At 33.4% G+C, this 15,410-nt stretch overlaps 1 protein-coding gene across 18 annotated transcripts in view; it reads left to right on the forward strand.

The window, feature by feature from the left end:
* Positions 1 to 2,985: 2,985 nt before the first annotated feature.
* LOC105325444 (transmembrane and coiled-coil domains protein 2) overlaps positions 2,986 to 15,410 on the forward strand; it is a 28,972-nt gene continuing 16,547 nt past the window's right edge. For 8 of the 18 annotated variants that reach the window (XM_011425004.4, XM_011425012.4, XM_011425015.4 and 5 more), the window contains exons 1-3: positions 2,986 to 3,103; positions 10,717 to 10,827; positions 13,417 to 13,478. In XM_011425004.4, the coding sequence (XP_011423306.3) occupies positions 13,432 to 13,478 (47 nt within the window). In that variant the 5' untranslated portion in view covers positions 2,986 to 3,103; positions 10,717 to 10,827; positions 13,417 to 13,431. Of the gene's footprint in view, positions 3,104 to 3,196; positions 3,365 to 3,820; positions 3,842 to 6,693; positions 6,723 to 8,792; positions 8,931 to 10,716; positions 10,828 to 13,416; positions 13,479 to 13,746; positions 13,870 to 15,410 lie in introns of those variants that run through there. The other 10 variants (XM_011425007.4, XM_066084475.1, XM_011425006.4 and 7 more) reach the window with 10 other exon arrangements.

A 15,410-nucleotide genomic window follows, 5' to 3' on the forward strand; every position in this document is an offset into this window, starting at 1 on the left:
GCATTAGAGGTCAGGATGTTGACCACTAATGATATAACTTTATCATTAACGAAGTACCTAACCGTCCGCTAATGATATAATTTCAGATTTATATCATTAGCGGTCAAAAATCGTAACCTCTAATGATATGGGAAAAAAATGTGAAATAAGTACTACCTTGACCACTAATGATATACATTTGCACACATTTTCAATTGCATTAGAGGATGGATTTGCAGCCTTTAATGATATAATATGATATAATTTAATTCTGGTTATAATGCGGCATTTGATTGGATAGAAAAATTTAGTTATTTTGGTTTGCACCTCACAAGACACGTCACAATGCACCAACGTCAAAAACGTATAAATCCGCTTGACGTTACGTTTAAATTTTGAACAGATTAATATCATTTTTAAAAATAAACGCTCTTAATTTGTACAGTAAGTTACAGAAAATTAAATCATAGCGCGTAGCGCCGGCGAGTGAAGCGAACTCTAAGAACCAGTGTGCGCGGGAAAAAGAACGCGCTAAACCTTAAACAAAAAGGAGTTGTGCTAGATATTTTTAGTTGATGAAAAATTTGAAGAACAGCGATTTTATAATATTAAAAAATTATTGTAAAACTTCGAAAATTCGAGACCAAAAGTCGTGCAATTTATACCTGGGGTCGTTTTTCCAGAGCTTGAAAAATATATTTCAAACCTCTTATGACATCAACACGTTGAAAATTGACCTTGTTGAAAATTGACTCCGACTTCAGAGTTTTAAACTGTCTTTGAACAGAAGTGTAACTTGCCCTCCACGGTCTAACTGTACATGTATGTACTTAAAAGTTTCAGTTTCAAAACTATAACTCTTTCATACTGTCCGCTATATTTGCCGACTTATGTGATTTGACATTTCAAAGATTGATTTTTCCGACTTCAATCATTTAATTTTTCATTAGATTGAAAACGTGGTATGTAGCAACCTCTAATGATGCACTGTCCACTAATGGTATAATGTTGGATTAGTGGTCAGGATGTTGACCACTAATGATTTAATTTTATCCCGGGTCAATTTTAAACCGGGTCAATATTCTTTGTTACACCAACATGATCACTATTGTTTTTAAGTAGTTTTAATTCAACCAACTTTAATTGATATTCTTTGTTGTTCTTATCTATAATAAACAAACCCACATATTCAACTTAACAACATGTGCAGAATAGTGATTCAGTTGTACTACAGACAACAATAGCAAATAGTCTTATCAATTGGACCTTTTTATGTTAATGTAATCCCTCTAAAAGTCTTACATAAATTTTTTAATATCGTAAAATTGCTTTTATTTAAATTTTTCCTCTACTAAAAATATCTAGCACAACTCATTTTTGTTTAATGATGATCAATTTGGATTTTGAAGTAAACAAACGAAGTCATAAATTGTATGTATTTTGTCTGTATGTGACTATTTCATCTCAAGTAAAACGGCAAAATGCCAGGGGCAATGTCAGAATGGTGTATATTACAATAAAGGACTTTATATTTGATCAAATAACTTGAACCCCCCCCCCCCCCCCCCCAATTTAACCAATTCTTATGTAGTATCGAATCAAAATCAAATCTTTATCCAACATTATACAGAGGTTGGCTAACATATTAGACTCAACATTAGTCACCGTTGTCCATGACATGTCCATCTATGACGTCACTAAAATTGACTTTGTTTGCAAATGTAAATGTGATATTTTGCCTTTGTAAGTATAGAGCGCAGGTATATTATATTATATCATGATATATTATTAAAGGTTGCAAATCCATCCTCTAATGCAATTGAAAATGTGTGCAAATGTATATCATTAGTGGTCAAGGTAGTACTTATTTCACATTTTTTCCCCATATCATTAGAGGTTACGATTTTTGACCGCTAATGATATAAATCTGAAATTATATCATTAGCGGACGGTTAGGTACTTCGTTAATGATAAAGTTATATCATTGGTGGTCAACATCCTAACCACTAATGCAACATTATATCATTTGTGGACGGTGTATCATTAGAGGTTGCTACAATGCACACTTACTACTATTATTAGCTATTAGCTATAGGTCTAAAAAATATTGGGATGTACGACATGAATTCTTTTTTTAAACTGGGAACTACAGACCCGCAGCTATAGTATGATCATCTCCATCTGTGACTTTATTTAAGACCCAGAAAACTTCTGAATTGAACTGGATTTGGTTGAACTATATTGGGAGTCCTTTTATTTTTGTACAAAATCACTTATACCGTGGCAGTGTTAATTTTGGATTATCCCCCTTTAATCAGAATAACAGAGAGAGAGAGAGAGAGAGAGAGAGAGAGAGAGAGAGAGAGAGAGAGAGAGAGGGGGGGGGGGGGGAGAGGTACCGCACACCACCCATTCATGTTATTTTAAAAAAATATGTTAATTGGGTACAAGTTGAATGGGGATGTAAATTTTGAATTTACAGGGTGGTAGTAAATTCAAAATACAACATACACTGTAACATATCTGTCTTGATGTGAATATCAAAATACATTGAAATCAATGAAATAAAATGAAATATATTATTTTGTTATTTTTATGGTTAGTACAGCACCTTATATAAAGTGACAAATGAAAACTTTTTGAATTAAAAATCAGACATCTACTGGTTTTTATGATAGGCTGGAAAAAAGAGTACAATTTATGTTGGTCTGTCAACCAAGACATTTTTGGGACCTAATTATGATAAGATTATGTAAATATATCAATTTTTTACTTTGAAAATTCTTCCAATCTAGTAGCTAACTTTTCTTAAAAGTATGATCAACCCCCCCCCCCCCCCCCCCCACTTTTTCTAAAGTAAAAAAAGGAATCTCGAAGAAATACGCATTTTTAACAGAAATAATGTAATACACAAACACGTGCGTTTAAACCAGTGTTACGAACCTGCGCGACAAGTTACTTATGAAAATGCACCTATCTTGTTACGCCAGTTTGCATTTGGATCCGCGCGACAAATATTTTTTTCTGCCGATGGAGGGCGCTTTTCATATGAAAATATGTCTTTGCACTTCCGGTTTTTGACGATAGACTGGTCTGATGGAGCATGTCGAATGATTTAAATTAGGTATGTTGAATGATAATTTGATAGAGGTTATTTTAGATCTGTTAAATGAACTGGTAGACTAGTGTGTTACATTGGTATTCTTCTTGATTGTGTTGAGCACTTCGGGTTGCAATTGCATTCAGCTCGACATATTGACATTTGCACGACCCCCCTCAATCCTGACCGTTATTCAAATGAATTTCTCCTCCAAAATTATATGCTGCATCATGTGCTCATTTTATGAGAACTTCTTTATGGATTTATCAAAAGTAAAAATGATTTGTAAGTATATTGCATTATTTAAAGTGCATTCAATTTCGTTGTCTCGTTTGGCAGTTCCTATGCTGTTATGGGGTTTATTATTGAGCATGTTGAAAGATATTTTATTCATTTTGGTTTGACATTAATAATGTTTTTTCGTCAGATTTTAAAATCTTATTGATGAATCAGCAGAGTATCTGATTCGTGTAAGCTCCCCATCCTTTAAGGACCCATGTAACATAGAGACAATCTGTCAGCTGTCTGAGTAATCGTCTACTTCTATGTGGTGACAAGCCCCCAATATTCTGTATACTAGAGTCATAGTATTTGATTATGAATATAATTTTTCTAGGTTGACAATCCTGTTTCATTGTTTTATCAATTACGTTTAGTGAATTTGCAATTTGAAGGAAAATTTTGACAATAATTTGGAAACAAGTGGTGCTTCAATAGGCTAGGTGCTTATAAGGATATCTACCGGTACATCCCTGATGATATGTATGTGAAAAAATTTATGATACTTTTACAGTGAATTATTGCAACTGAATCAAACCACCTCTTAATTTCCATTCATGTCACTGCATGTCAGTAAAATTACATTCATTTGTATGTGCTTTAAAAATTTATTCAATTTTCTTCTTTACTGTAAACTATGCATATTATATATATATTAATTCACACTGCTATAAATTTTGTAAATGTTGAACAACAGTTGTTTCGTTGGTATACATAAATATTGATCCGAAATTTAATGGAACATTGTGTGGCCCACCATGTGATTGTTAAAGTATTGAGTTTGTTTGACGCTTCAAGATAACGCCAAACATGCATGTGTGCAAAATTCATTAGATCTCAACTACCAATTATTTGCTTTGTTTAGTCTTATTGACAAATATGTAACATTTGGAAGCACAATAATGTTATTTACATAATTTACATGACATATACATGATGTACATAATATATTAAATTATACAGCAGCAGCAAAAAATGTTTTGGTCTCCCCTCATTCCCTACCCCCTTGTCAGGATTTTTTTTTTCAGTGGCGGAGAGGAATTTCAGAGACAAAAAGTACTCAACTATGGAATTAATATTTTGCCAATGTGCAATATTCACTGATTCCTTCCATTCTTTGTAGTAAAATGTACTGAAGGAATACCGGTAATTTGGAAATTTCACCTGCTTTTGTTTAAAATCAAGGTTTAGACTAGCAAATGTTTTTAAAATGATGTAAGAATTAGATCTTATCTTTGCCAGGGTGTACTGAGTGACAGTCCCATAGCCCTGGGTGATGTACATGTTTGTGTAGACTGAGGGTATGAGTGTATAATCAGCTGGAGAGCGCTGTTTTCTTCTCACCAGTGATAAACACGATAGTTGAGATTCACATAATGTGTGTTATCCCTTATTTTTGTTTTACCGATAATAGGATTTAGTAATAGTTATATTACCCAAATGACCCCATTGTATATGAAATCAAAATTACAATGATCTAGACATATATAGTAAATATATTTTTCTATCTATGATATATGTATAGTTTTTGAAAGAGAAGAACGAACTCGTAAGGTGTAATAACTTTTTTCTTATCCTTTTGAGTAATCAATAAAATATGTTCAAAACAAAACAGTTTGTGATCTGTAAGCAGTTTGTTTCTTAATAGTTATAAAACAGGGAAAGGTCCTTTGTCTCAGTATATATGTTTATATGTCAACCAGTTGACACTGGTTCTGTGTCACTCCTAAAGAGTGTGTCATGAAGTTTTAAAAATAATGTGTCAACTCATGACATGGTTTTTAAAGTGGGTCAGCTGGATCGTGTGTTTGTACTACAATCTACTGTTCTTAGTCTTGTTTACTTGTGTATTTACATATAATTCAAGTGCCAGGAACAGAAAGTTTTATTTTTCTTTTTTTCTTTGGTGTAAAAGTTTATTCTCAGGATGGTTCAGTGTACATTGTAAGATATCTTGTGTATTAAAAATGTCATTTGAAACACAGTTGTTGACAATCATTCTTCCTTGAGATTTTTACATACGGTAATTTATTACCTATGAAGATTTTCTTCCTATAAAAATTTTTTGCTCCTAATATTTACTTATCATACGTTACATGTATATAGCCAGGAAACATTTGACAATGAGTTGTGATTGTTTAATTACCGGTACATGTGCATGGGTGTCAATTGTGCATGCAAGTAAAAAGAAGGTACTTATATGAGGAAGGTCATCTTCGACTATAAAAACTTGTACATGTATGTATATGTACTATGTAGGTGGTGCCAAAGTCATGTGCATTTGAATGATGCTGTATGATATGGAATCTGGCAATCTGCTGACAAAAAGGGAAGGTGTATGGAGAGGGAGTAACACGCGGTTACACAGACCCCCCTCCTCAATATAATTAAGATGAAGTCATCCAAAGAACGTGTTTATGTCCTGTGACATATGTATCATGTGTATTATTCAGATACACCCTTGTACTCAAACATTGGCATACATTTGTAGCTACTTTTAATGGGCAGTGAGGGCCATTGGTTCACTGGGGGATGGTAATTTACAAGTGAATAAAGTGATCAGGAAGTCATAAATTACTGATGATTATTGGTGTTCACATTATTGACCAAACATCATCTATTCATGACCAGTTAAGCCAATTATAGCTGGGTAATAGTCGGATGGGTGAAGGTGTGCGGTGCAATATGTTAAAAGACCCAATAGTGTAATTACCAGGTCAGAGTGATCTTTCTTGAGATGCATTTACACAGAACCTTATAATGACTGGCGGACAGACACTTTGTATTGTATGCTTTACTTGGGTAATAGCCTGTTTTTAAATTAAGCCCCCCCCCCCTGTATTTTATGTTTTACTTGGGTAATAGTCTTATCAGTTTAAGCTCCCCCCTTTTTTTATCCATTTCCCCATGGATTGCTGAAAATTTTAACATATCTAAGGTGTTGGGAATACAATGTACTTGGTCTCCCTGCTTGGTCTCCATGAAAATTGTTTCAATGATACCGTTGCAAAACAAAGTATCGCTATACATATACATGTCTAATATATTGTTATTTGTAAAATGCCTTATACAGACTTACATGTGATATAAGTTTGGCGACTTTGCCGAAGTTTGTTTTTAGTAAAGTGCTTCACAATGTACTTCAAATGTTTTGTTTTGTTGTGTCAGAGATATTCTTGTCATACTTAAAAATTGTCGGTCCTCTCCAATTCCTGAATAAATGTGCTTTATATATATTCATGTGTATTATCTAATTTATGAACAAAATATGGCAACAGGAACTAAGTGTTTTAAAAGAAAACTTATAAAGAACATGCTCATTCCAATCAGCACAGACGGATGCTTCACTTTAGGGATTATATTGGTAGGTATCCAGAGATTCCATTGATTTCTAGGGGGCAAACCTCTTTGAGGTTGATTAGAGGAAACATTAATTAATCAGAGGCTGATGGGCCTTTATAAGATTGTTGTGTTTGGATTTGGTGATTTCTGAGCCCTGTTTTTCTCCAGTAATGAGAATGGAGAAGGAAATCGGATCGATTCCATGAAGATTGGGAGAGAAATATAAGCTGCATTGATTCCAGATCTTGTACACACACACATGATGTGTCCAATTCCTGGGTGATGATTTTGGGTTGACCTCAATCACCCCCCTCTAGTTTATTATCAATGGCCCTGAGAAGAAAACAGAATGCGCAATAGACTAAGAGGGAAGGTGATAGAATTCTTTCATTGCCAATAACTAGAGGATTTACATATATATATGTGTGTATGTAGGTTTTGGTAAACCACAGGTCAAGTTTAATAGCAGTGTGTTTTGGGTGTATAACTATTTAAGGGGTTTTAAGACTGTGGCCTCTCTCATTCTAGTTTCTAGGATACCTTGATTTGATGTAAGAATTTCAAAGGCCAAACAGGTTTAACAAGGCTGTGTATATGAATATATGAAAGACACCTGGATGTCATTCTTTGAAAATGTTAATTGCTTGATTTGATCAGCAATTTGCTCATCTTAACACTGAATTTTTTTCTTCTTTTTGGGGGGAAGAAGGTTGAATACCTTTGAATTATAAGATAAGAAAGATAATTATTGGTAATGTTTTTTTGTTTTTTGTTTTTTAAGAAAATTCGTACAGAAATTGTTCATAAACATTAAATGAATTTTCTTTTGGTTTATGGTATTAAAAATGAAGTTCTACTTTAATAAATATTCAGTGAAATCTTATCTATTTTCTAAAATTGAAAAGTAGAAATAGAAGAAGAGCAGTTTATTGTCTGAAATGAGAAAAAAAGTCCTCTATGTTTGTCACTGCCTTATCCTTGACTGTGAACTGCAGGTACTCGGAAAAAATGTTGATGTCATTGATAGAAGATAAAAACTAAATCATGAACAGTGTATCTTACTATTGAAAGATATGGGGAAATCTAAAGATCAGCGATACAGGAAATGTTTACAGAGATGCTAACAAGATCTAAAGTACAATGAACTTGTCTTCCGTCAAAAGCAATTTTTTTCCACTGAGGGCAGATGTGTGTGTAACTGTGTACATATATTAAACAGATGTCTGCTGGACTGGTACATAAGTGTACATGAACACTATTTATATATATGTCGTTGTGGTCGGTGTGTTGGTGAGAACAGTTTATAGGGCTAAATCAGATGAGAGTCTGGTGAACCAAAATGCACCGTACCTCAACAATCATCTGTCTGTGTGCTTCTAATAATCAATTTTTCGTTTAATCTGCCAAAAGCTTCTAATATGAAACGTGTTAGGAACAAATTATGAAAGAATGTTTGTTCCTCGCTTTTTAATAATGGGGGGGGGGGGGGGGGGGGGGGAGAGATGGAGGGAGAAAAAATGAAGAGGATTGGCATTTTTGTGATAATGAGGGGAATTTTGATTTTTGGAGTAAGGAATGTTCACTTTAAGCCATGGAATATACTTTTGATAAAAAAAAGAAAAAAGGAAAAGATAGAAGAAGACAAGGAAGAGAGAGGAGGAGTAGAGGTTTAAAACGTGTACACATGTCATAGGGATTAAAGCCTTTATCTATTTTATTTCTATGTTATATTTGATTGGATATATACTTTCAGTTCACTTGAATGAGTTGATCAATCTTTCTACAATGTATTGATCTATAAGAATTCACACAACTTGTACCCTATTGAAATTACCGGTATGTCGACAAAGAAATTTTGGAGATTTAAAACCAGGTGATAATTTTTGATGTGGTGCATGTGTGACGTGATTTTTTTTCTAGCTCAAGAAATTGACATATGACCCTAAAGAGGGTAAGAATTTCGTGGAAACATGATTATATGTTACCTGGCTATAAGGTTTAAGAAGACTGCATTACAATCAATAATCTTGATCGCAAAATGATCTGGGTTTTCTGTATTGATTACCTGTTGCTAATTTTAGAAAGATCGGTGTGTCATGTTTGATGTTGTGAAGTCAGCACATAGATCTAATTCGGTAATATTTAGTGAGAGTTGTTCATATTAAGTTTTCTTTGTCCATATATAGTGGCCGGATTAACCAATAATCATTTGTTTTTCAATTCAAAGAAGGTTTGTTTTCTTTATTTAAATGACTTTAAAAAAAAGGAAAGTAAATTTGATTTAAATCATCAATGGTTATAATTTTGCATTACAGGTACATTTGTAAGTTGTTTATTATGTGTGTTATCCTTTTTTTAATGATTTTTATCAGTCCCAGGGGCTATTATACTGACAGTCAACAAAATTGTTTTTGTTTCTCCAATGATTCATTGCCATATCAATGACGAACTTCACTTGCAAAATATCAATGAATATTAATCGAATCGTGTGAGTTGACCATCGGTAATACTTCATCTTGCAGCCTAACCGGCTATTACTCTGCCACCAAAGTGGTTTTTCCTCTTCTTCTCCTTTTTTCTAGTGACAGAAAGTCAACAACAGACATTTGTGCTACAGTCATCTCCTAATTGTGTTTAATTTGTTATTTGGTTTTCAACAGAGCTGCAATTTCATGACATCAATAGTTCCCACTTGTTTTTCTAATATTCAGTCTTTTGTTTCTGTTAATAAGAGGGAGAGGTGTATTATATTTCTTTTCAAATTTTCTTTATTAAAAAGACTCTTAACTTAATTGTGCATCCACTGAAGACAAACTTAATAATGATGACATTGCTTTTTATGGTGTCGTATTAATAACATATAAATTTCCTAGAAACGCACAATTTATTATTGACATAAACTGGCAAGGTATGGCTTTGTATATGTTTTGTGGGGTATACAGTTTTAATGGCCTATATGCATTGATGTAAAGGGTATAGAACTGATCATGTTCTGTTAAAGATTATTCAGGGGTAACTTCAAGCTAGTATCTTAGTGTATCAATTATTAAAAAAATGTTTTTGATTAAATTGAACATGGGTGTGGTTGGAAGGAGTGGGTGGCTTGGGTGAGAAAATGTGTAAAAGTAAGAGGATCCAAGGTACGTATTGGTAACTTGAAGGAAAACATGAACTATGTGGTAAATGGACCAGGATGAAGTAGAATTGATTATATAAAGATCTTGAAGATTGATTATTGTCCTGCTGGTTATTACAGTTCAGAACATTGATGCAGAGAACAGTTAACTATAATAACTAAGAAATCTTCACAATCCAACAATGGGTCAGATGCCCATACAAAAGCAGCATGCAGGTTTCTGCTGTTCTTTGGATATTTACCCATCTGGCTCTCTCCGAAGGTGCCTTAATGTCAACAAAAAACAAAAACAGTGTTGGCAGTCAGTGGGAATGTGTGAACTATGAGGGACTCCTTGTTATAGCCGGAGACCAAGTTATGTTATAGAAAAACAGGCTTCATAATTTTTTTTACTATCATATCTCTGTGCTAATCAAAGCATTTTTGTTATTGCTTTTATATGAATTATGTCATATGTTATGTTATTGTTCCTTGCACTGACTGTGACTGCTGTATGCTTTTTTACATGTGGCCTTTAAAAGTAATGGAATGAAACAAATTAGTCACATATAATTTGGAAAAACAAAAATTTAAGCCAAGATAGAATGAGAGTTATTGTGATGTATTGTGAGCAGAATGAAAGGTCAAGGTCAAATATTTTTGTGGTCAGGGACATGCTGTGTTCATCTGTAAAAAGTATTTACTGCACTTCTACTTTAAATGCAGGTTCAGTGTAAAAAAAATATGAATTTTGATTATGATGTCATTGGGTTACAGCTTGGTCTTTCAAATGTAGATAGAATTTGCCTTCAGTTTACAAATGGCATGTTTATATTGTATGATAACAGATTGGTTGATTTTGTAGGAATTAGGTTGACATTTTGACTTTTCTTTCTTTCAGGATGTAGAGGTGGATAGAAGAGGAATGTTGCAAGGGAGACTACTCTCTTGTGTGCGACTGAAACCACACCAGGGGGCGCTTCTTCTTCATCTCTAGGTTTCTGAAGATAATGTACGTACTGTAGATACAGAATGTATTCAGTAAAGTGTTCAGACTTAGCTTGGACTTATTTTTATAAATCCAGTATTAATTTTCCTTAGAATCAGACATGTCGAATATTTTTAGCATGGGTTTGCATTTGCCATTTGATATATACTTTTAGTTACTAATCCGAATGGAAATTGGAATCATGACAATTTTGACTTCTATCCTTAGAACTATATTTAAAGCATGTTAGGTTCTTACATGTATATTTATATATTAAACCTTGCAGTTGTAGTGTGACAATGTTGTTGGAGTTCTGATGTACAAACTAACCATACCTCCCATGTTGTAAACTTACTAGTACAAGTTATCTAACTCTGTCTTTTTTTTTTCAGTGAAAAAAAAAAATTCAGACAAATTTGATTGACATTTATTAATTGATTCAATGAGCCTTCATAGAATTGTTATGATTTCAATAACTTATACGTATTACTGAATCTGGGCAGGTTTTTGTTTGCCCACTGGTCTAATACACTTGAGTTTTAAATTTGAATGCAACTACGTTAATCTTGGCCTAATAAGAATATATATTGATGAAAGATAAATTTGTATAATGCAGCGTTAGTTGTTTTTTTTTAACCAATATGGAATATAAAATATCGCATGCAAGTCATGATTCTTGAATACTGGATCGAATGAAAGCAGTCTCTCTGAAAATGAAGTGAAATGCAGTTTCTTTTATGGATTGATTCCTCTATAAGAGCAGAATATTTACATATTTGGCTCACAGACTTTTACTTGTTTCATGTCTTCATTAGCGTTGGCTCAAAAGTGTAATTTGGAATAATAATTAATACATGCATACTCATACTTATGGCAGATGAGAAAATTTAAAAGACTTTAACATGAAATTACTTTACAAGCTAATGCATTTGGCTAACAATATTTTCATGATGAGCTTCCAATGGCAAATTTCTAATGCTGACTAATATGAACATTGTGCAAGATATGAAGCATAACTCAATGTCCATAAATCCCTAGCTTTCACAGTGTCTGCAGTAATGCACTTTTGCAGGGCAAATGGACAACGAAAATGGGGAAATAAGACAAATCTATAATAGTTAAATTTGTATAATTCAATTATATACAAACAAAAATTTCGTCAAACTACATGATATTGCCCTGTGAAAGAGCGATACTACAGTTACTATGAAAGGATCTATTCCTTTCCAGAGGAAATAGGGAAAAGGTTAGCCCAGTGACCTATATAAACCATTATTCTACCATAGTTCACTCTGGTCAGCATAGGGTTTAAGTACATCAAAGTTTTTTAAATGACGTATTACATACTAAAATGTAACCAGCTCAATGACTGGAACTAAGTTTAGTGGCCTGATCAAAGGTTCGCTGGGCGATTTAAGCCTGCCAATATCAGCTGATGTCGGCTTAAATAACACCTCTCTGTGAGCGTTGTTTGCATCCTTGTAACGATGGCCACATTCGTCACTGGCCGTGTTTTTAAAGGAGAGGGGGTTTACCTTGCGAGTGTGACAATATATAGATAGAAAAGCCATTGTGGTTCACGGGTAGATTGAGTGGATTAAAACAAATTTAATATGAAAAGTCAGCAGATGTATCGTTCGATTAGGTCTCAATTGGCTTAAATTATGACCTAAGGTCATGAGAATTTTTGGGTTCTTTGGTGCTAGAGTCCCACTTTTTTTTTATGTCTTAGATATAGGTCAAATATGGTTTCAGGAGTATCCGTAGGCAGAATATGTAATATGAAGTTAGGCCTTATTGTAAATTAATACTCCACTCATTTCAAGATTATGAGAAAATCCTTTGTTCATATCTGAAGACAAACCTTTTACAAAAGCATATTTGCAAGTGAGAAATATGAGAGAGAATTTTACAGCCTGTGTTTTTATTTCAAGTCTTGTGAAGAAACAGAGACAATAATTGACATTCAAAACTAGACTTCCTGATCATACTTAGCCAGAGAACTTTGGAATTTTTTTCAGTGTGCGGATAAAAGTACATGTACATTAAAACTTTGAATATAAGCTATGTGTGTAGTCAATTAAAATGAACTTTGTGTACAGTATATAAGAAAATTGAGAAATGTTATTAGTGCACATCAAATATCATGTACAGAAGTTCACTTTATATATATAGATAGTCTGGACTATAATTAACCTTATAATTGCTACAGAAATTAAATGCAGAATAGTCATATCTTCAAACTTTGGTACATAAAGATTATTGACATCGCAAGAGAAGGATGTTTATAGCTACATGGCTTACATCCACGTGTTCCTTCATCTTGTGCTTTGTGTGAGAGAGAAATCAAAGGCCGTACCTGTCGAGCAGTTGCAGAGACTGTTTCATTGATAGTAAAAACTGTATTTATTTGTGTATATGTCTACATTGCTCCTGGGATATGCCAGGCTGATATCCTTCATTCACCACTCTGGATTCCATCCAAGCATGTGATATTGTTCCTCCATCAGTTTCCTGCATTTTTATAGAATGGAGACTTGACCTACGAAAGAGAGAGACAGAGAGAAAAAAAATTGAGTGAGAAGTATAATTATATCCACCATTTATTTATAGTTGTGGTTAAGTTTCATGAATTCTCGGAACCTGGCTGCCCGTCGCTTCAGTTTTCCGGCGAGGTATGAGTTCTCTGCCCTTGATTCACTCCTTCCCTCTCTCTATCCTTTCTCTCTATCTCTGCATTGTAGGCATCTACTGTACTACTGTAGTCTGCTGTGTGTCAATAGTTCATGAGGTCAGGGGCTTCATTGCTGTCACTGTTCATTTGTTACTTGTATATTTGCTATTCATAACTGTATATAATATATTTATATCCCCTTCAGTTCTTAGCTGATCACTGCCTTCTCAAAGTGCTTACTAATGCTTATAATCCTTTAAAGTTCACAATTGTGTAAAATTAGAGTTCAATAGAACTAAGTACGTAAACTTTGTGGACATGCGGCTGTTCGCTCCATTGCTGTGCATGCCATAGGAGAAGTTAGTTCTGTGGGTTTAAATTTTCAAAATCAGGTAAAGAAAAGTATTTTTAATTGATTTTTTTATTCCACATTTTCAGATAGATTTTAGTTTGAATTCTTCCGTAAAGAATATTTGCAGTGATCGTCATTGAATAGATTATGTCCGTGTAAGGCTTTAAGGACAGAGTTTTAAAATTTATTTTTTAAATTCTAAATTACTGTAGATCTAGATCATATCATTCACGTATGCTTTTGTACTGTGCAGTGTTCATTTCCTGCTAAATTATTCTTTTAAAGTAATAAAAGATGGGTAGAAAATGTTGCACAACCTGCAGTTTTTATACCTTAAATGTGTATTTATATGCATGCATGTGTCAAAAGGCAAATAGCATGGGCACATTTTTAATGGTATCATACATTTATATCAAATAGGAGACTTGTCTTGTACATGCACATTTTCTTATGGGAAAAATTAGAACTGGAAGCAAGTATTACAGTAGTACAACAGATGAATTTAATACTCAAAAAATTGAGATAAAATTCACAACCTCCCCCCCCCCCCTCCCTCCCTCCTCTAAAAAATCATCCTGATACCCCATTCCTATATCTTAAAAAATCAAACATTCACTCTGTTGTTTGTTTTACATAATTCCTGCCTTTTCCCAGTTTATCTTTAATATTCTGTGACAGAATTTCTGTCTTTGAACTTCTGTTGGTTAATTACTAATATTGTTTAATATGTTAAATTCTTTGAAAGGGAATCTTCTGGTTGACATTTATTAGATTTTCATGTTTATGTTAATTAATAACTGGTACTAACAAATGTTTTTTGGGACAGTGATAAATAAAATAAACATCTTAATGTCATTATAGGATCATTTGTTAAACAGATAGAAAAATGATATGTTGAAGGGTTTTTTTTTATTGAGGTTGCTCATTTTAGAATTAATTATATAAGGAAAATGAAATTTTTAATCAATTTAAAAAACCATTTTCCTGTAAAATTCAACAGATTCTTATAATTTTTTTCATGTGATTTACATGGTATGAAATCATGTGATATAGTGAAGCAGTCATTTAAGTACAAGAATGTTATGTAAGTCGTGAGATTAGTGGTCTTACTACATACTAGCTGTGGTTGACATTAACGATCGAGGGCCAAGGGTCGGCCCTTTTTATGAATGAGATCACCGGATTTGTCATATGTCTGCAGTGGAGAAACTTACACAAATCCTGTTCTCGTAACTGATTAAGTCAATTAATTAATACAAGTACTTACTTAATGAATCATTGGAGCCATTTACGCCTTGTAGGTACATGTACTTATATGTATTGAATTATATATCCATGCGTTTTATGTGGTTTTCTTGTTTGGCTGTGCAGTAGACAATTGCTTATAAAGTACATGGATATAAGCTTGCATGCATGTACTTGTAATGTAGTTAGAAAATGATGAAGAAAATAATGGCATGGAAATGTGAATATATATGTATGTGTGTTAACATTTGTGGTATGTGGTGCATCCCATTACTTTGTATCCAAGGACTGTTATAAAGTTCATTGTCTGCATGAATAATTACATAAGCATGTCGG

This window comes from Magallana gigas, chromosome 5 (assembly GCF_963853765.1).
Source record: "Magallana gigas chromosome 5, xbMagGiga1.1, whole genome shotgun sequence".
Classification (NCBI taxonomy): domain Eukaryota; kingdom Metazoa; phylum Mollusca; class Bivalvia; order Ostreida; family Ostreidae; genus Magallana; species Magallana gigas.